General features: G+C 31.2%; 3 protein-coding genes across 3 annotated transcripts; 2 read left to right on the top strand and 1 right to left on the bottom strand.

Moving 5' to 3' along the window:
- Positions 1-970: 970 nt before the first annotated feature.
- On the top strand, positions 971-6765 carry LOC127745527 (glutamate receptor 3.6-like). Its single transcript, XM_052258315.1, has 5 exons — positions 971-2808; positions 3249-3526; positions 4181-4212; positions 4944-5350; positions 6276-6765. Exons 1-5 carry the CDS (start codon positions 1438-1440, stop codon positions 6669-6671), a joined length of 2484 nt encoding a protein of 827 aa, XP_052114275.1. The 5' UTR covers positions 971-1437; the 3' UTR covers positions 6672-6765.
- A 1009-nt stretch (positions 6766-7774) lies between these two features.
- On the bottom strand, positions 7775-10152 carry LOC127745535 (kinetochore protein NDC80 homolog). Its single transcript, XM_052258319.1, has 4 exons — positions 9397-10152; positions 8957-9318; positions 8552-8797; positions 7775-7913 (listed from the first exon to the last, which is right to left on the bottom strand). The coding sequence occupies exons 1-3, from the start codon at positions 10135-10137 to the stop codon at positions 8713-8715; spliced, it is 1188 nt and encodes a 395-aa protein (XP_052114279.1). The 5' UTR covers positions 10138-10152; the 3' UTR covers positions 7775-7913; positions 8552-8712.
- Positions 10153-14839: 4687 nt separating this feature from the next.
- LOC127745522 (glutamate receptor 3.6-like) lies at positions 14840-21440 on the top strand. The gene is made up of 6 exons (XM_052258311.1): positions 14840-15161; positions 17181-18562; positions 19244-19521; positions 19627-19658; positions 19896-20302; positions 20917-21440. The coding sequence occupies exons 1-6, from the start codon at positions 14891-14893 to the stop codon at positions 21262-21264; spliced, it is 2718 nt and encodes a 905-aa protein (XP_052114271.1). The 5' UTR covers positions 14840-14890; the 3' UTR covers positions 21265-21440.
- Positions 21441-21781: the final 341 nt, after the last annotated feature.

Raw genomic sequence — 21781 nt, forward strand, 5'->3', positions numbered from 1 at the left:
TTTTTAAAAATTATTCTTTTATTCTTTTTTTCTTCTTCTTTCTTGGTTCCAACACCTCAATTTCACCTACCACACCAGCCATCTTGTTGCCGTCGGCCACCACCACTGACCATCGTTGGCTGCCAGCGACCCTCTTGCGACCATCTCTGACCACCCACCACCGGTTATCATAAATTTAAACTTTAAATCCTAAACTCTCAATATTAAATACTAAACTATAAACCCTAAATACTAAATATAACGAATCTTAAATTTTAAACTATAAATTCTAAATTATAAACATTAATTCTTATATTTTTTATTTCAGTTTTAGATGTTTCTATTATTTCTAATTTTAAATGTTTCCCTTTATTGTAAATTGTTGGCTAAATATAATTGGTTATCAATACTTTTTTTTAATTGAGTTTTAGATGTCTTTTTTTTTTATTTGAAAGTTTTTTTTTCTTTTCTAAATGTTAGCCATGACATTAGTTATGTAAGATTGGCTCTCAATATTTTCTCTAAATAAACTCAGTAAAAACTAAAATTAGCATTTTAAATTTTTTGTCCACATAAAAACCAATTTACAGTGATTATTAGAACATAAAAATTAAAATTTTTATAGAAATTGTATAATTATTTGAAACTTTTTTTGTACTAATTTGTAAAATAAGAAATAAATCTAAAACATATCCTAGAACCAAATTGGTCTCTAGAATTGTTGTACTTTTCACAATTCTACATATTTTCTCTCATGAACCATATCTTCTCATCACTACAACAATATGACTATTTTTAAGGATTATTATGTGTCAAAAAAAATTAAAATTTGTCAAAAAAAATAAATTTTGATACTATTTTAACTATGAAAATATGTTGATAAAAGTTTTGTCAAAAATAGTATTTTTAACATATAAGTAATTGTAAAAAAAAGTTTAAATCTTATTTTGATAAATATTGGCCATTAAAAATAATCTGTTAGAAAAATTTGAGAATATATTTTTTGTGATACTTATTAACCGTCAAAAATACTATTTATTTTGACACTTATTGACTATAAAAAATTCTCAACAAAAAGTTTTTAACAAAGAATGATATGAGATCTTGAAACTGAAGAATAAACTGAGATTTTGAAGATGAAAAATAAGTAGTATGATCCCAAACTGAGAACAGTGTGATGCCAAAATTGACGGAGCTCAACGAAAAAAAAGGAATAATAGAGTATGTTGAAAACAAATGAGTGTCAAAATTGAAGAATAATTTTCTACAATTAAATTATAAATAAAAAAAACATAAAAAATTTGACATTTGTGATATTTGTCAAAAATATATATTAATTTTTATACTTAACTATGACTGTTAAAAAAAATCATGTTAAAATAGCTCTCATTTCTTGTAGGATCATTCACTAGTTATACCATTTTTTTTTTAAACATATACATTGCAGCATTAATATTGATGGAGAAAGGCACTGTGGCAATAATTGGTCCACAGTACTCAGAAATGGCACATGTAATCTCACACATTGCAAATGAGATGCAAGTTCCTCTCTTATCATTTGCAGCAACAGATCCTACACTCACTTCTCTCCAATTCCCATATTTTGTTAGAACAACACAGAGTGATCTTTATCAAATGTCTGCAGTGGCAGATATTGTTGATCACTTCCAATGGAGAGATGTGATTGCAATCTTCATTGATGATGATCATGGAAGAAATGGGGTTGCTGCATTAGGTGATAAGCTTGCCGAAAAACGTTGCAAGATATCATATAAAGTACCCTTTAGGCCTAATAATAATAACAACATTAGTGAAGAAGAAATAAACAATGCATTATTCAAGATAGCTTTGATGGAATCAAGGGTAATAGTTGTTCATATAGTAGCAGATTTAGGGTTAAAAGTTCTTAAGGTTGCTCAATCACTTAGCATGATGGGGAGTGGTTATGTGTGGATAGCCACTGATTGGCTTTCCACTGTGTTAGATTCAAACCCTTCATTGTCCACAAGTTCAGCCATGAATGACATCCAAGGTGTTATTACCTTGCGCATGTATACACCTGATTCAGAATTGAAGAGGAAATTTGTGTCTAGGTGGAATAACCTAACCCTAAAAATGAATCATCAAGAGGGTCCTTTTGGATTGAACACCTTTGGTTTATATGCTTATGACACTGTTTGGGTCATAGCTTATGCTCTTGATGCTTTGTTTTCTGGGGGAAATAATAATAATAATAATAATAACAACAATCATAATATTTTATTCTCAAATGATTCAAGTCTAAACTTGTTAAGGGGTGACTCACTTCATCTTGATACTATGGGGGTGTTTATAAATGGTAGCACATTGCTTCAGAAGATTCTAGAAGTTAATCAAACCGGTTTAACCGGGCGGATGATGTTTGATTTAGATGGAAACTTGTTGAACCCATCATATGAGATCATTAATGTGATTGGAACTGGGGTTAGGAGGATTGGATATTGGTCAGAATCATATGGTCTTCACACTGGTGAAGAAGTTCCAAATGATGGAAATTCAAGTGAAGGGCTTTATGGTGTGATATGGCCTGGCCAAACAACACAAACACCTAGAGGTTGGGTTTTTGCTAGCAATGGAAGACATTTGAGAATTGGAGTGCCACTTAGGGTTAGCTACCATGAGTTTGTGTCAAGAATTGAAGGCACTGACATGTTTGGTGGTTATTGCATTGATGTGTTTTTTGCAGCACTAAACTTGTTGCCTTATCCAGTTCCATACAAATTTGTTTCTTTTGGTAATGGGAGAACCAATCCCTTGAATTCAGAACTTCTCCATCAGATCACAATTGGTGTAAGTATTATTTAGATGATTAAAGTATATTTTTTGTCTTTAAAATTTGTTAAAAATTTTAAAAATATCTTTAAATTTTTATTTTATTTTAATTTTTTTTCAAAAATTTTCGAATTACATGAAATATATTCTTGATGAATAATTTTTTAAAAAATTTAGGATTAATTCGACAACAATTTTAAAATTTTGATAGATAAATATCTATTCAAAAATTGTCCGAAGTAAAAAAATTTAGATGAAACATAAACTAACAACAAAAATTTTTAGAATAAAAAAAAATCTATTTCAATTTCGTATCAAAATCCATCCGAAACATACTAATTTTTTGTAACAAAGAGATATTGTGAAGTCCATTTTAGTTCAAGGTATATATGTTGATTTTTCTTTAGGGTTATTGTGAATAATTGATTTGGTTCTTATATATGTATGTATATGTGAAGGTGTTTGATGCTGTGGTTGGGGACATTACTATTACTACAAACAGAACAAAGGTAGTGGATTTCACTCAACCATATATTGAATCAGGACTAGTTGTTGTGGCACCTATCAAGAAAATGAAATCAAGTGCATGGGCCTTCCTCACACCATTTACTCCAATGATGTGGTTTGTCACAGCAACCTTTTTCTTAGTTGTTGGAGTTGTTATCTGGATTTTAGAGCGCCGTGTCAATGATGATTTTAGAGGACCTCCTAGAAGACAGTTAGTCACTATTATTTGGTAATTATATAATCATTCTTTTTATTCACACATATAATTAGAATGAATATAAAAAAATTAGTTAATAATATTTAATTTTTTATTGAAAATTACTTCGTTAAAATCTTGAATATTTCGCTACAACAGAAACGATAAATAATGGCGGCTAATTAGCAACGATTTTTAAAAAGCTGTCATTATCTATCTGTTTTACAGTAATTCTCACAACAAAATTAAAACAAATATTAATTCCCGTACTCTAAATTACGTTGGTTTGTAAATTAAACTATATTGAAATGTTGTTTTGCGGTAGTTTAAAAAACTTTAAAAAAATCCGTTGTTATTCGACATATCTTTTGTAGTATTTTGAGAATTTAAAACTAAAATTTAATGTTTATAATTTAAGATTTAAGATTTAAAATGTTTAAATTGATCACTATCCTAATATTTGTTTTTGTAATAGTTGGTATTAATTGAAAAATAATTATTAGTTTTTAATTAAACTCATATGTTTGTTATTTTGAAAATAATATTCAGATACAATTATTTGTATCTAGAGATTCATTGAGTTATTGACTTAATTAAGTTCCTTAACCGGTTCATTACATTTTCTTATTAAATACAATTACATACTTCACCAATTGCTAACATATATATGTATCATTTTCTGTGCAGGTTTAGCTTTTCAACTTTATTTTTTGCACATAGTAAGTGGTCAACCTTGAGATAGTGGAAGTTTATGAATGATTCTACACTAATTACAGTAGTCTTTTTCACACCCTTTATACACCTTTCTCTCTGTGGACTAATATTAAATCCAACTCATCATGTCACTTTTTATTACTGTGGAAGATATTATTTATATATATCTAACATGTTTACAATAATTAGTGATCCATGCGTAAATAATTAAAGATTTTTTTAACGATAATTTTGGTTAATATACGTATAGTATTCTATATCATATATTATTTCTCTTAAAATTAAAAAAATATAAATAATTATATTTTTAATAAATTTCTTTATGCAAAAATTTTATCTTTTGGTGAGATTATTTCTCCCAAAAGTTTAAGAAAAAGTATATGAATAATTATATTTTTAATTTTCTATAAAAGCTTCCTTTTAAATTTATGTAATATTTTTACGTAAATTTTTTTCTTCATATTTATCTTATACTAATTTTTTTTTGGGAATACTTGAGGATCAAATTTTAGATCATTAGATCATAAAAATTCTAATCATATCATAATATTATTTCTTTTAGTAATTTAAGCTAATAAAAAGAGAGGGTACAGTGGTTATATTTTTAACATCCTACCTAGCTATATTACCAATAATTTTTTTTTTTTAACAATGTGATGATTTTGGTTAATAGGGTAAATAATGTTCTATGAATATGTGGTCTAATAATATAAAAAATATTTCGTTTGACATGTAGGAGAAAAAACTGTTAGCACTCTTGGTCGCATAGTCCTAATCATATGGCTGTTTGTGGTTTTAATACTGAATTCAAGCTACATTGCAAGCCTAACATCAATTCTCACAGTGGAACAACTCTCTTCCCCAGTGAAAGGGATTGAAAGCTTAGTGATAAGCAATGACCGAATTGGTTTCTTAAGAGGTTCATTTGCTGAGAATTATCTTAGTGATGAACTTAACATACATAGGTCAAGGCTTGTTCCTCTGAATGACCCTTCAGAATATGAGAAGGCATTGAAGGATGGAGCTGCTAATGGTGGTGTTGCTGCAATCATAGATGAACGAGCATACATGGAGCTGTTCTTAGCAACTAGATGTGAATTTGGGATTGTTGGTCAAGAGTTTACTAAGATGGGATGGGGCTTTGTAAGTGTTTCAATCCTCAACTTTAATAACTTTTGTTGCATTCATAATTATTTTAATAGTAGTTGATTTTCTAAACTTTGGAGAAAAGTGAAATTATGGTATGGTATCAAAGTTTTTATAACGTAAAAGTTTAGAATTTAAATTTTATTAATTTTAAAATAAAAAATTTTAGCATAAAAAAAAAACTTATACAAAAAAATTCATACAAACTAAAAAAAAAAATTCTAGTATTATATTATAAAATTACTTCTTTTAAAAATATGATATTATCGATTATGAGATAAATATAAAAAGTATATCTTTCATTTATCTAAAATGATTATCAATATCAAACACACTGATTTCTTTTGTTAGGTAGCTACCAAGATTATTTGAATAGTTTTTATACAAAGATATATAGTTAAAACATGGTTAAATTATTTAACATCTCTAACTAAATCTCTTGATATAATATGTATTCATATTTTAGCTATTATTTTTATATAAAACTTATTTAATAATTTTTTTGTGAGAATGTGAGTTGTCACTTTATTTTTATATAATTTTTGTTGGATATACAACAATTCATATAATCATAATTTACCTAAAACAATTTAAACTTTTGATATAAATAATTTTATAAAAATATTAAAGATATAATTATTCATGTGCCTCCTATCAACTTAAATTTTTTAAACAAAATAATATCATACATAATTTAAACAAAATAATATAATACATAATATCATAATTTTTATAATAAAAATTTATAGCTTAATTCTTATTATTTATTAAAAAAAATGTGTAAACATATAACAATTCATATGATCTTCCTTCCTGTCATTTAAACTTATGAAAAATTCTAAATAAAAGAAAAGAGATAATCCTCTTTAAGAACACATTAATGATTTATATAACATTGAGAATGATTTGATGAATGATGTAGGGCTTTCCAAAGGACTCTCCCTTAGCAATTGACATGTCAACAGCTATTCTAAAACTATCAGAAAATGGTGATCTTCAAAGGATTCATGACAAATGGCTAACAAGAAGTGCTTGTAGCTCAGAAGGTGCAAAGCAAGGCATAGATAGGCTTGAGATTAAGAGCTTTTGGGGCCTCTTCCTTCTTATTGGCATTGCATGTTTCATTGCTCTCTTTTGCTATCTTACTAGAATGACCTACCGTTTTAGGAGGCACTACTCCAATAGTACCAACCTTGAAGTCCCATCATCATCATCATCATCATCATCATCATCATCATCATCATCATCATGCTCTTCTTGTCTTAAATCATTCTTTTCATTTGTCAATGAGAGAGAAGATTATTACTGCCCAAAGTAAGAAAAGACAAAAGGAAAAGTGCTCTTGTAAAATGGTAGCAGTGTGCATGTTGGAAATGACAACATCATCACCACTAGTAATTGTTAAAGCATATGCATGCACTTTCTCAATTAAATGTATGTGTAATAGACTGTAACTTTTAAGAGACTTCTCAAAACATCCACAGCTTGGCACACACGATAGCTTGATTTAATTATAATTACCAACATACAAGCATAAATTTAACCTAAAAGGAACAATAAGTGAAGCACTCGTACGAGTGTGCAAGTGAAAAAATAAGAATATATACATAGATGCTAGAGCATATGCACAATGGCTCAGTCTCTACCCTCAAGCTAGCTGGCGATTTGTATTCAATATATTAATGAATTGGGCTGGAAATGAACCCCTGTATGCCTCAGAGACAGCACTTGCAGTTTCTGATAGATCCCTAATTCATCTCTGAAGTTTTAGACTCCACGTATTCTTTATACTTTGAGACTGAATCAACAAACTTCAGGAGCTCATGAGCACGCATTTGTATTTTTTCTTCACTTTGCTTAATTGCTTCCTGCAAATTCAATTGGGTAGCCTGAAAAAAAAAAACCAGTACCGATGCAATCATGTTACACAAGAACTACGCCAGAAACATAGCTTATCTCTCAAGATTGATTGAGTCCTGAATACAATGAAGAGAATGACGCCTGAGACATGTTCAAGTCTTCACAAATTCAATTAGGTAGCGTTTGGAAACAAGGACCGAGTCACTGAGATTGGGACTAAAATGTCAGTTCTGGAACACAAAATTTCAGTCCCTTTAATACATCTAGAAAGTGGGACACATGAAACTGAAATTTTTTTTGAATAGAGACTGAAATTTTAATAATATTTATTTTTAAAATAACCTTCATTCAACTTTTTAAATTCCAAATCTAACCCCACTTTTCCTTTTCTAACAAGACATTGAGACATAACTCAATCTTGCACATTTTATACTAAATACAATTCAAAGACTTAATTTAGTCTCAATCTCCCAATCTCTGTCTCTTGATCTCAGTCTCAATCTCTCTTCCAAAGGTAGCTTACTTACTAAAGAATTAACAAACATGGAATTACCTTTAGAACCTCAGCTGCCTCTCTTTCCATAATGTCCAGGTCATGACTTGCTACGTGGACATCCTCCAACATTTGCTTTGCTTCAGCTGAACATCTATTTACATAATCTTGTGTTTCATTCTTTATCATGTTTAGTTCAGCTTCTATCTGGTGGATAATGTAACACACAGCAGAAGAACAAAAGTCAGGCAACAATTTTCACAGGGTAGATGATATCTGCTTCCAATACGCATCTAAATGATTCTGACAAAGTGCGAAAAGAATGCCAGAAAATATAGAGAAACTAAATCAACTGTAGATGCAAAGCATAAATTTAGTTTGTGATTAATACAGTGAAGTTAAGAGTAAATATTGCGGCAAAAAGATGGATTAAAAAAAAACAAATATTTTAAACAGCTGAATTAAATTCCCAAGAACAGAAAAACAACAAAACCATAAAGTTACAAGTATGATAAGTCATTGCTGTGGAAACATAGGTAAAATGTATAAGCTTCAGTAAAGACCCTGGACCAACTCCTGCATTCCAAAAGCAGTGCAGCATGCTGCCACCATCATTTAAATTAAATTTACACCCATTCATTATTGCATTTTGTTAATAGTAAAACTTTCCAGTAGAAGAACATCAAGTTCACAATTATCTTTGGTTAATCTACGCAGACGAAAATCAAAATCTCCCTCTAGAAGGTTGAAACTTAAAGTGACAGCATAGTAGACACTGGTATCTGTGACAGGCTAAAAGTATAGAATCAACATTAATAAAATTCTGAGCATGATGATGCACTTACTTTATCAATCTGTGACTGCACTGTTGCAACATTATTTCTTTTTTCCTCAAGCCCAGAAGCATTTTCATTGGACATTTGCTGATAGGAAATTAACTCTTCCCATCTCCCCATAGAAATCTTCTTAATGTCCTCGGTGTACGAGTTAAGTGCAGGCTTCAGACTCAATTTACGGTCAAAACCCATAATCTCAGCAGCCTAGTTCCCTTGGCATTCAACTGATACTGAATATCATCACCGATCTTCAACCTAGAAACACCAGCAAGAAGGATTAGATGCGCAGACTTGACTGTAAAGATAGACAACAAACACACCCTCTATCTAATACAAACAAGATCAATAGAATTTGCTTCATTTTAACCAAACAGTCAATAATCTATGGATATTATTAATGGAGCACAATTCAACCTCCTCAGCTCTTGGTTGCAATCCAAAGCAAGCGCCTCAAGGTCCTTGAACTTGTGAGAAAGACTATTCTCCAGTTCCCAGTACTTGTCCTCCCAAACATTCCTGGCAAGCTCGCGCTCCTCGATCTCCCTCTCCAAAGCCTGCAACTTCCTCTTCATCCTCTCCACGTCCCTGGCATTCACAGGCTGCGCCTCCACCGTCCTCCTCAGTTCCTTGTTCTCCTCGCAAACCCTATGGTTCTCCCGCTCCTTCGCCTCCAGAACCTTCTCCTTCTCTGCCAGCACCTTCACCATCTCCTCAATCTTCCTCCCAACATCCTCAATCAGAAGATTAAACTTCTTCACATCTTCCTCTAGCATGCCCTTGTAAAAAAAAAATAACAATTGAGCAATCAAACCAAACTGAATTCAAAATAGATTCAGTCAAAGTCATCTAACTACCTTAGTCTTCTCCAGCTCGTCCTTCTTTACGGCATGCAACCTCAGCTTCTCCAAGTCATCCCTCAAACTCTTGAGTTCATTGTTGGCAGCCTCGAGCTTCTCCTCGGCGAGGGCCTTCTGCTGGTTGAGCTTGTCCATGATGTCGATTTCGAGTTCTTCAACCACATCATCATGGCCCTTAATGTAGTTAAGATAGGAATTGAGGGTGTACTGGTGGACAAGGTTGACCTGGACGAGGGACAAGACTGTATTGGAGGTGGATTCGGAGATGTGAGAGCCGAAGGAGGCGATCTGAACGAGCCAGTGAATGAGTGCGAGCAAGTGATGCCAATGGTGAGGGTCGGGGGATTTGAGGATGGATTTTTGGATCGTGAAAGGGTAATTGAGGCGCTTCAGGAGAGGGGGAAGATCCTCTTCGAGCTTCGACACAGGGTACTCGATCGATCTCAGAAGCAATTTTAGGGTATCGTGGATGTCGTTGGAAGGTGGGGTTCCGCTGGATTTGAAGATGATGGAACAGTTCCGCGTCTTCGGGAACTTGTTTAGGGCGGAAATCACCGATTTCTGCAAGCGGCGCTCCTTGTAGTCCTCGATCCTCTTGCACCCCGCGCCGCCGGAGGAAGAACGGCGGCTGCTTGCCAAACTGGCGTCAGAGTCGCGGGGGAACTGATGGCGCTGATGGGAATCCGGCGGAATGAATGAGTCCCTGGGTTGTCGGCGGTGTCCGGCGCCGAATCTCATATCTGCTGTTAACCGTGATTCGAATTGGAGAACAGTTCAATTTTGAAAAGAAATCAGTTACTTTTCTCAAATTTCTGGGAGAGTTCCCGCTCAAAGTGGCCCTCATATTATGTTTCCTGGAGAGGAAAGTGTACATGGGCCACTCAGTTTATTTCAAAATGAAAAAAAAAAATTCAAAACTCTACCATATTATAAACCATAGTTGTCAGAACCGAACCGGTGATCAACCGATTAAGCTACTGGGTTACTGGGTCATTGGTTCAATCGGTGGATCACTGGTTGAACCGGTTAACCCGGTCCTATGTAAATAAAAAATAAAAAATAGTAAAAAATTTAAAGTTAAAATTTAAAATATATATTTTTACTAACATTTTAAGAATATTCAGCTATTTTAATTTTCAACGGTTCGGTTAGACCAGTTTACCGAGTTTGACCGGTTTTCATCGGTTTATTTTCGGTTTCACTGATTCATACTGGTTCATTTCTTTATTCGATTTAATTAACGGACCGGACCGGTTTAATATTTGGTTCACCAATTTTTCGGTCGAACCGGCCAGTCCGGTCCGGTCAGGTCCGGTTAAGACAACACTGCAGGGGTTCGAACCCCACTTCACTCATTTTGCAAAATTTTAATTACCAGCGGTTCGGTTGAACCAGTTTACCGAGTTTGACCGGTTTTTATCGGTTCACTATGGGTTTGACCGATTTACACCGGTTCTCATCCTTGTGCGGTCTAATTAGCAGATCGGACCGGTTTAGGATCCGGTACGGTTTTTACAACACTGTTATAAACTGTTTATTGAGTAAATAACCATTTCTGACCATGAAAGATTTGGACGCTAACAAAACTGACCATGAAAAATTGAAACTAAAGTTATACCCATATAAGATAAGTTTTGTTCGACAAAATTAACCAATTATTAAATTTTTGTTCATAATTCTGTAAATACCCCTAACTTTTTATCTTCTTTTATCTCTACACCCAATTTTTAACCCTAACAATTTAATTCCGCTCTCTTCTCCTCTGCCTCTACCCTCCAACCTTCTCTGCCGTCACAATCTCCTTCCACCACCACTATCGCCTCCAGCCCCCTTTCTCTCACCATCTTGTTCTTTCTCTCTCTGTCTCGGACAACACTCTCTCTATCTTGAAGGGGATCAACAACTATAATACAGAAACACAGAACCCTCTTCCCTCTCTGTCTCTCCACACAAAAATCTCACATACAAATCACATACATGGTATGCAAAGTCACTTCCTTTTTCTCTCTAGTAATATTCTCTCCAATAAAATATGCCACATTTTCTTCTTCTTCAGTGTTCTGGGTTGTGGAGCTCTCAAAAATTAATGCTCCACTTCACATACCCTTCTCTTCTCACCATTTTCATATATCTCATAATTCAAACCCCCAATTTACCATTAAAGGATCAATCTTTTCTGTTTTTTGGTATGTTTACTTCCCCCCTTTTTTATATCCATCTGTTATTCGCTTATTCCTCTTTGAATTTTGAGTATATATGTTTTCGCCTCCTTTTAGATTTTTACAAAAAAAGATTTTTTTTTTCAATATAGCTTGTGTTTGGATTTTGAAACTTTTCCAATTTAGTTTGTGAGGACTGAGGAAGGTCTTCAATAGTGTAGAGGAAGTGGTTGAAGAGGAGGGATGAAGAAGGAAATAGAGTGGTGGTGGTGTTGAAGTTGGTGATGGTTGAAGGAAAAATGAGGTGAGGAGGATGGAGGGAACGGTGGTGATGGAATGGGATTGTGAGGACGGAGAAAGTTGGAGGGTAGAGACAGAAGAGGGAGGAGGAGGGAGTTGGATTAAATTGTTAGGGTTAGAGATTGGGTGCAGAGATAAAAAAAGATAAAAAGTTAGGGTATTTATGGAATTATGAACACAAATTTAATAATTGGGTATTTTTGTCGAACAAAACTTATCTTATATGGGTATAACTTTAGTTTTAATTTTTCATGGTCAGTTTTATCATCGTTCAAATCTTTCATGGTCAAAAATGGTTATTTACTCCTGTTTATTTCAAAAATTTGACATTTTTAATTATGACATAAATATAATAAAAATTATATCTTTTATTAATTTAAAATATCATCAATTTCAAACACACTGCTTTTTTTTATTAGATAATTATTAAGATTATTAGAATATTTTTATACAAAGATATATTTGAAACATGGTTAAATTGTTTAACTTCTTTAACTAAATCTCCGAATATAATATGTAATAATATTTTAGCTATTATTTTTATATAAACATTATTTTAATCATCTTTTTGTGACAGTGTGAGTTATCACTTTATTTATTTTTATATAATTTTTGTTGGATATACAACAATTCATATAATTATAATCTATCTAGTAGTTTAAATTTTTGATATAAATAATTTTATAAAAATATTAAAAATATAATTATTCATGTATAAGTATCTTATTAACTTAAATTTTTATAATTAAAAGGTTAATAATTTAATTCTTATTTTTTATTAAAAAAATAACAACGTATTAAAATATAATAATTCATACGATCTTTCTTCTTGTTATTTAAATTTATGAAAAATTCTAAATAAAAAAAAAGAGATAGTCCTCTTTTAAGAAGACTTTATCAATAGAGTAAAGTATCATTTTTGTCTCCAATGTTTTGGATAAGTCTTAAAGTTGTCCCTAACGTTTCAATCCTCCTATTTAAGTCCCTAACATTTCAAAATTGACTCAATGTTGTCCTGCCATTAGAGATCCGTTAACAGAATTAACTGCGGGACAAAATTGAAACAATTTTGAAACGTTAGGGACTTAAATAGAACGAAAACGTTGGGGACAAAAATGATACATAAAAATAATTTTTAATTCAATTTTGTCTTTCAATAATATCAATTTTTTACTGTACATAGTATTCAATTATTTTTTAATTACATCTAAGTAAATTACACTTAATCACATTTTTTTAATTTCATGATAACTAAAAATCTTTAAGAGTAAAATTATAAAAAAGTTAATTTATTTAGAATGAAAGTAATATGATTAAGTGTAATTTACTTAGATGTGATTAAAAAATAATTGAATACTGTGTATAGTAAAGAATTGATATTATTAAAGGATAAAATTAAAATTTATTTCTATGTATCGTTTTTGTCCCTAAGGTTTTCGTTCTATTTAAGTCCCTAACGTTTCAAAATCGTTTCAATTTTGTCTTGTCGTCAATTCTGTTAACTGATCCCTAACGACAGGACAACATTGAATCAATTTTAAAACGTTAAAGACTTAAATAGGACGATTGAAACGTTAGGGATAACTTTAAAACGTTGGGGACAAAAAACGATACTTTACTCTTTATCAATATATAAAACATTGAGGATGATTTGATGAATGATGTAGGGCTTTCTAAGGGACTCTCCCTTAGCAATTGACGTGTCAACAGCTATTCTAAAACTATCAGAGAATGGTGATCTTCAAAGGATTCATGACAAATGGCTAACAAGAAGTGCTTAGCTTGTAGCTCGGAAGATGCAAAGCAAGGCATAGATAGGCCTGAGAGTTGAGACTAAGAGCTTTTGGGATCTCTCTCCTTCTTATTGGCATTGCATGTTTCATTGCTCTCTTTTGCTATCGTACTACAATGACCTACCGTTTTAGGAGGCACTACTCCAATAGTACCAACCTTGAAGTCTCACCATCATCATCATCATCATCATGCTCTCTTCTTGTCTTAAATCATTCTTTTCATTTGTCAATGAGAGAGAAGATTATTACTGCCCAAAGTAAGAAAAGACAAGGAAAAAGTGCTCTTTTAAAATGGTAGTAGTGTGCATGTTGGAAATGACAACATCATCACCACTAGTAATTGTTAAAGCATATGCATGCACTTTTCTGAATTAAATGTATGTGTAATAAATAATATACAATAAGAGTGTTAAAAAATCAGCAAATTTTGTGATTTATAACCATCAATTAGTTATTATTGATATTTTTAATGGTGTGAGATTTTATCTAATAGTATAAAATTACTCACATTTTTTTATGCTGATTAAGTGCTGACCAAATTTTAATAAAAATGTTAACCCTTAAACTTTCTCATACAATAGTACCTATATGTTTGTGATAAGTCCAAAATGTTTACAAAATACTTTAAGTGTGTAAATGATACAAACACTACTTATCCTAAAATTTTAAATTGTTAAAGACTAAATAAGCTGAATAGATAAAATATCAACTATATTAAGTGTATAATAAAATCAACCATAAAAATTAATTATTAATATAAAATACATGTTAAAATATAAATATGTATTAAAAATAAATTAAATAATATATATTTATACACAAATATATTAGTGGTAAAGAATATGTTACACATGTATTTTATATCATCACTTTAATTATTTTATTACTTTTCATTCACCCTTTTCTTTTTTTGAAAACGTTCGTTGATTTTTTTCGGCCCATCAAAATGGAAAAACACAAGCATGTAAAATCATTCTTTTCAAAAGATAAACAAAGTGCCTACTCCACTAGATATAAAAAGGATTCATTCAATTATTCAGCACGTATATAAATCTTATTGGATAAAAATCTAATTATTGGCCTAAAGTAGTGCTTTTAAGGTGCAAATATTTATTTATAAGAGAAGATTATGGAAGTATGTATTATTTCATCTTTTGTTTTTCAAGTTATAGAAATAATTATTGTCCTCATTTTTCCCTTAAAATCACTTGTTATATATGCTTTTAGTACAAATACAAGATGATCAAAGTTTGGGTTCTTGTCATTGTGATGTTCTATAATGGTTTTCCATCAAAAGGGACAAGCAATAGTAATAATGTTACAAGGCCAAGTACAGTTAATGTTGGAGCAATTTTATCTTTTAATTCAACCATTGGAGGAGTGGCTAAAATTGCAATACAAGCAGCAGTAGATGATATAAATTCCAATGCAACCATTCTCAATGGAACTAAGTTTAATATCTCAATGCAGGACACAAAATTCTCCCCCGGATTTCTAGGAATTATTGACTGTAAGTTCTTGTTAAAATCTACTCAAGCATGTTTATCTCCATGACTTTTGATTTCATCACTCGTTTAAAATATTATTGATCATTACCAAAAAAATTTATCTTATTATCAAGTTTTGATTTTTTTTTCTTTTTGCAAAAATAAGTCATTGATTCTATAAAATTTGTGGATTTTTTTATTAGTCCTTTTTTCCCCTTAATTTCTGTTTATTTGATACTATTAAATGCCTGCTGACTTGAAAAATAAAAATATGATATGGCGGCATTCCCATTTTGTCTTAATTTCTGTTTATTTGATACTATTAAATGCCTGCTGACTTGAAAAATAAAAATATGATATGGCGGCATTCCCATTTTGATCTATGATATCAGTATTTAATATAAATAAGTGAGTAAAATTAGAAAACTAACACCATAATAGTTAATTTTAACTAATATTACAACATGTTATCAAACAAACTAAATATAAAAACCAACTAAAAATGAGTTTTTTATTGAGTTTGGATTTCGAAAAAAAAAAATCAACTAGATAACCAATAAAAAATTAGCCAACATCAACTAATAATTCAAAAACATCCAATACAAATTCATAATTTTTTTTAAAAATTATTCTTTTATTCTTTTTTTCTTCTTCTTTCTTGGTTCCAACACCTCAATTTCACCTACCACACCAGCCATCTTGTTGCCGTCGGCCACCACCACTGACCATCGTTGGCTGCCAGCGACCCTCTTGCGACCATCTCTGACCACCCACCACCGGTTATCATAAATTTAAACTTTAAATCCTAAACTCTCAATATTAAATACTAAACTATAAACCCTAAATACTAAATATAACGAATCTTAAATTTTAAACTATAAATTCTAAATTATAAACATTAATTCTTATATTTTTTATTTCAGTTTTAGATGTTTCTATTATTTCTAATTTTAAATGTTTCCCTTTATTGTAAATTGTTGGCTAAATATAATTGGTTATCAATACTTTTTTTTAATTGAGTTTTAGATGTCTTTTTTTTTTATTTGAAAGTTTTTTTTTCTTTTCTAAATGTTAGCCATGACATTAGTTATGTAAGATTGGCTCTCAATATTTTCTCTAAATAAACTCAGTAAAAACTAAAATTAGCATTTTAAATTTTTTGTCCACATAAAAACCAATTTACAGTGATTATTAGAACATAAAAATTAAAATTTTTATAGAAATTGTATAATTATTTGAAACTTTTTTTGTACTAATTTGTAAAATAAGAAATAAATCTAAAACATATCCTAGAACCAAATTGGTCTCTAGAATTGTTGTACTTTTCACAATTCTACATATTTTCTCTCATGAACCATATCTTCTCATCACTACAACAATATGACTATTTTTAAGGATTATTATGTGTCAAAAAAAATTAAAATTTGTCAAAAAAAATAAATTTTGATACTATTTTAACTATGAAAATATGTTGATAAAAGTTTTGTCAAAAATAGTATTTTTAACATATAAGTAATTGTAAAAAAAAGTTTAAATCTTATTTTGATAAATATTGGCCATTAAAAATAATCTGTTAGAAAAATTTGAGAATATATTTTTTGTGATACTTATTAACCGTCAAAAATACTATTTATTTTGACACTTATTGACTATAAAAAATTCTCAACAAAAAGTTTTTAACAAAGAATGATATGAGATCTTGAAACTGAAGAATAAACTGAGATTTTGAAGATGAAAAATAAGTAGTATGATCCCAAACTGAGAACAGTGTGATGCCAAAATTGACGGAGCTCAACGAAAAAAAAGGAATAATAGAGTATGTTGAAAACAAATGAGTGTCAAAATTGAAGAATAATTTTCTACAATTAAATTATAAATAAAAAAAACATAAAAAATTTGACATTTGTGATATTTGTCAAAAATATATATTAATTTTTATACTTAACTATGACTGTTAAAAAAAATCATGTTAAAATAGCTCTCATTTCTTGTAGGATCATTCACTAGTTATACCATTTTTTTTTTAAACATATACATTGCAGCATTAATATTGATGGAGAAAGGCACTGTGGCAATAATTGGTCCACAGTACTCAGAAATGGCACATGTAATCTCACACATTGCAAATGAGATGCAAGTTCCTCTCTTATCATTTGCAGCAACAGATCCTACACTCACTTCTCTCCAATTCCCATATTTTGTTAGAACAACACAGAGTGATCTTTATCAAATGTCTGCAGTGGCAGATATTGTTGATCACTTCCAATGGAGAGATGTGATTGCAATCTTCATTGATGATGATCATGGAAGAAATGGGGTTGCTGCATTAGGTGATAAGCTTGCCGAAAAACGTTGCAAGATATCATATAAAGTACCCTTTAGGCCTAATAATAATAACAACATTAGTGAAGAAGAAATAAACAATGCATTATTCAAGATAGCTTTGATGGAATCAAGGGTAATAGTTGTTCATATAGTAGCAGATTTAGGGTTAAAAGTTCTTAAGGTTGCTCAATCACTTAGCATGATGGGGAGTGGTTATGTGTGGATAGCCACTGATTGGCTTTCCACTGTGTTAGATTCAAACCCTTCATTGTCCACAAGTTCAGCCATGAATGACATCCAAGGTGTTATTACCTTGCGCATGTATACACCTGATTCAGAATTGAAGAGGAAATTTGTGTCTAGGTGGAATAACCTAACCCTAAAAATGAATCATCAAGAGGGTCCTTTTGGATTGAACACCTTTGGTTTATATGCTTATGACACTGTTTGGGTCATAGCTTATGCTCTTGATGCTTTGTTTTCTGGGGGAAATAATAATAATAATAATAATAACAACAATCATAATATTTTATTCTCAAATGATTCAAGTCTAAACTTGTTAAGGGGTGACTCACTTCATCTTGATACTATGGGGGTGTTTATAAATGGTAGCACATTGCTTCAGAAGATTCTAGAAGTTAATCAAACCGGTTTAACCGGGCGGATGATGTTTGATTTAGATGGAAACTTGTTGAACCCATCATATGAGATCATTAATGTGATTGGAACTGGGGTTAGGAGGATTGGATATTGGTCAGAATCATATGGTCTTCACACTGGTGAAGAAGTTCCAAATGATGGAAATTCAAGTGAAGGGCTTTATGGTGTGATATGGCCTGGCCAAACAACACAAACACCTAGAGGTTGGGTTTTTGCTAGCAATGGAAGACATTTGAGAATTGGAGTGCCACTTAGGGTTAGCTACCATGAGTTTGTGTCAAGAATTGAAGGCACTGACATGTTTGGTGGTTATTGCATTGATGTGTTTTTTGCAGCACTAAACTTGTTGCCTTATCCAGTTCCATACAAATTTGTTTCTTTTGGTAATGGGAGAACCAATCCCTTGAATTCAGAACTTCTCCATCAGATCACAATTGGTGTAAGTATTATTTTTTCTAGTATTGTAAGAAAATGAAAATTTAAGTGTAGATGTCTTTATGTTAATAATTAAAAATAATTAGATAATTTTATATGTTCCACTAAATTATTATCTAAGAATTTTTAATTACTAGCTTCACATACATAACACTATAACATAAGCGTCGAATAACGACAGTTAATTTTAAAAATTACGGTGGTTTAATTTTTGCGGTGGTTTCCAATAATTGTTGGTATAACTGTCGCAAAATAGATAATTTTATTTGCGTCGATTTAAAACTGTCGCTATTTCAATAGTGGGTTTAAAAAATAAAATTGTGGCAATTTTAAAACTACTGCAATTTTAATGAATTTAAAAAAAAATACAAACTGCTGCAATTATATTCATGACATTAACGAAAAAAAAGTTGATAAACTACAATAATTTTTGTCAATTTTTTAATGTAACCTATTTCTTTTACATCATGATTGATTAAATTTGATACTTACATAAAAAAATCCTAAATAGACAGAACTAAAATTATAGGTAATTTCAAAATATTAACCATCATTATGTATTGTAAATTGCATAGTAAAATTAAAGTGTTTTATCTAAAATTTATTATAGATCAATTTAAATTATTTTTTTGGACATGAATGTTATTCTTCCTGAATTGAAAATTCTTCCTTTGTATGGATGTAGGCCTTTGATGCCGTTATTGGGGATATTACTATTACTACAAACAGAAGTAAGATAGTGGATTTCACTCAGCCATATATAGAGTCAGGGTTAGTGGTTGTGGCACCTATCAAGGAATTGAAATCAAGTGCTTGGGCCTTTCTTATACCATTTACTCCAATGATGTGGTTTGTCACAGGAATGCTTTTTCTAATTGTTGGAGTTGTTGTGTGGATTTTAGAGCGGCCCTTTAATGATGACTTTAGAGGACCAATTAGAAGACAATTAGTCACTATTATTTGGTAATTAAATAACTGCCATTTTGAAATTTTATTCAAGAAATTGGAGGTTAAAATATTAAGGAACAAAAATAATTGCTAACATTTGTATATTCTTTTTCTTTGCAGGTTTAGCTTTTCAACTCTAGTTTTCGCACATAGTAAGTTGTCAAAAGTTTCCTTTATCTAGCATTGAAAGATGTTTCACACAATAATGTTTAGGTGGAAACTCAGGTACAGTCGACTTCACGTGAAATTGATAACTGAGAGTCACTAGATGATTTGACTGATTTGACTAAATTTTCATCTAACGATTTTCAATTATCAACTTCACGTGAAGTCAACTGCACCTGAATTTTCACCTAATGTTAAACTAAAACATCTTCTTTTGCATGCAGAAGAGAAAACCGTTAGCACCCTTGGTCGCTTAGTCCTAATCATATGGTTGTTTGTGGTTCTAATACTAAGCTCTAGCTACACTGCAAGCCTAACATCAATTCTCACAGTGGAAAAACTCTCTTCCCCAGTGAAAGGAATTAAAAGCTTAGTGGTCAACAATGACCGAATTGGTATCATGAGTGGCACATATGCTGAAAATTATCTTAGTGAGGTGTTTAACATACATAGATCAAGGCTTGTTCCTTTCAATTCTCTATCTGAATTTGAGAAGGCTTTGAAGGATGGACAAGACAATGGTGGTGTTGCTGCTATCATAGCTGAGCGTGCATACATGGAGTTGTTCCTATCAACTAGATGTCAATTTGGTATTGTTGGCCAAGAATTCACCAAAATGGGATGGGGCTTTGTAAGTGTTTCCATCTTTTTCTCTTATGCTAAAATCAACTTTAATAATTAGGTTATTAGAGATAGAATTATTTACATGTTTTTTCTTATCAGTTTAGACTTTTAGAAAAGTAGTTACATGATATGGTATCAGAATCTCTATGATCGAAAGATTTAGAATTCGATCCTTGTTATCTCCTAAAAGAAAAAAAAGCATAATATATAAAAAAAGAAAAAAAGAAAACCTATACAAAATTCATGCAAGTTCAAAAGAGATTTTTGCTATTAGAATTTTAGAAATATAATCATTAATATATCTTCTCTTATTAAATTAAGTTTTTTAAAAAAATAATTTTATAATACGATTAAAATATACTCAACTTTTTTGAGGTAAAATGATATGGTAGGAATTCAGTGTAGTTAACTTTAAGTTAAGCTGAAAGTTGAGAATCGTTATATGATAATTTAGTTAAATTTGTCAAATTATTTAACGAATTTCAACTATCAATTTCACATGAAGTTAACTGTACCTGAATTTTCACTATGTTCAACTTAGGGGTCGACTTTTTTCAACCAATATCAACCGATTTTTAAAATTACTTTATATAACCTCGATGCATTATTTGAATTTTGTAGGCCTTTCCAAGGGACTCTCCCTTAGCAATTGACATGTCAACAGCTATTCTAAAACTATCAGAGAATGGTGATCTTCAAAGGATTCATGACAAATGGCTAACAAGAAGTGCTTGTAGCTCAGAAGGTGCAAAACAAGGCATTGATAGGCTTGAGACTAAGAGCTTTTGGGGCCTCTTCCTTCTTATTGGCATTGCATGCTTGATTGCCCTCCTTTGCTATCTTATTAGAATGACCTACCGTTTTAGGAGGCACTACTCCAATAGTACCAACCTTGAAGTCCCATCATCATCGTCATGTTCTTCTTGTCTTAAATCATTCTTTTCTTTTGTCAATGAAAAGGAAAAGTAAGAAAATAATATAAAAGGACAAGTACTACTCTTGTCAAATGGTTGTGCATGAACATATAAGCATAGAACATCATTGAGTGGCTCTAGTGTATGTTAGTGTGCATGTTAGAATTGAAATGATACCATCATCTCAAAAAATAATGATTAAAGAATGCATGATCTAAATATATGTTTGTGATAAGACCAAAATGTTTAGTGTATGTACCAAAACATACTCTAAGGGATTAAGTATGATTTTGATTTCTAACGTAGGGGTTAAAAATTAATGTCATTCCTGGCCTTTTTTTCGCAACAAAATGATTTCAAAGGTTCCAGTTTATTTTAAAATCGTCCCTTGCACTAAAAAATAAATTTTTAAGACAAAAGTACCCCTGCTGGTTGCTATTCCTTCATAGCATTCCCGTGAAATCATTTCGCCTTCCCCAAGCAAGCCATTGTTTGAGAAAAGGATTGTAGAGTGTAACGTGTGTGTGTGAAACCCTTCGAAGGCCTTCCTGCGAGGACTGTCCGGTGTTGGT

This window comes from Arachis duranensis, chromosome 1 (genome assembly GCF_000817695.3).
Source record: "Arachis duranensis cultivar V14167 chromosome 1, aradu.V14167.gnm2.J7QH, whole genome shotgun sequence".
Taxonomy (NCBI): Eukaryota; Viridiplantae; Streptophyta; class Magnoliopsida; order Fabales; family Fabaceae; genus Arachis; species Arachis duranensis.

Excerpts from the sequence above, each read along its gene's own strand:
- LOC127745527 (XM_052258315.1), top strand. The coding sequence starts at position 1,438 with ATGGAGAAAGGCACTGTGGCAATAATTGGTCCACAGTACTCAGAAATG. Across the intron at positions 2,809-3,248 it reads TCCATCAGATCACAATTGGT|GTGTTTGATGCTGTGGTTGG; the intron begins GTAAGTATTATT and ends GTATATGTGAAG. Across the intron at positions 4,213-4,943 it reads AACTTTATTTTTTGCACATA|GAGAAAAAACTGTTAGCACT; the intron begins GTAAGTGGTCAA and ends TTTGACATGTAG.
- LOC127745535 (XM_052258319.1), bottom strand. The coding sequence starts at position 10,137 with ATGAGATTCGGCGCCGGACACCGCCGACAACCCAGGGACTCATTCATT. Across the intron at positions 9,319-9,396 it reads ACGAGCTGGAGAAGACTAAG|GGCATGCTAGAGGAAGATGT; the intron begins GTAGTTAGATGA and ends TTTTTTTACAAG. Across the intron at positions 8,798-8,956 it reads TGCAACCAAGAGCTGAGGAG|GTTGAAGATCGGTGATGATA; the intron begins GTTGAATTGTGC and ends TGGTGTTTCTAG.
- LOC127745522 (XM_052258311.1), top strand. The coding sequence starts at position 14,891 with ATGATCAAAGTTTGGGTTCTTGTCATTGTGATGTTCTATAATGGTTTT. Across the intron at positions 19,659-19,895 it reads AACTCTAGTTTTCGCACATA|AAGAGAAAACCGTTAGCACC; the intron begins GTAAGTTGTCAA and ends TTTTGCATGCAG. Across the intron at positions 20,303-20,916 it reads CCAAAATGGGATGGGGCTTT|GCCTTTCCAAGGGACTCTCC; the intron begins GTAAGTGTTTCC and ends TGAATTTTGTAG.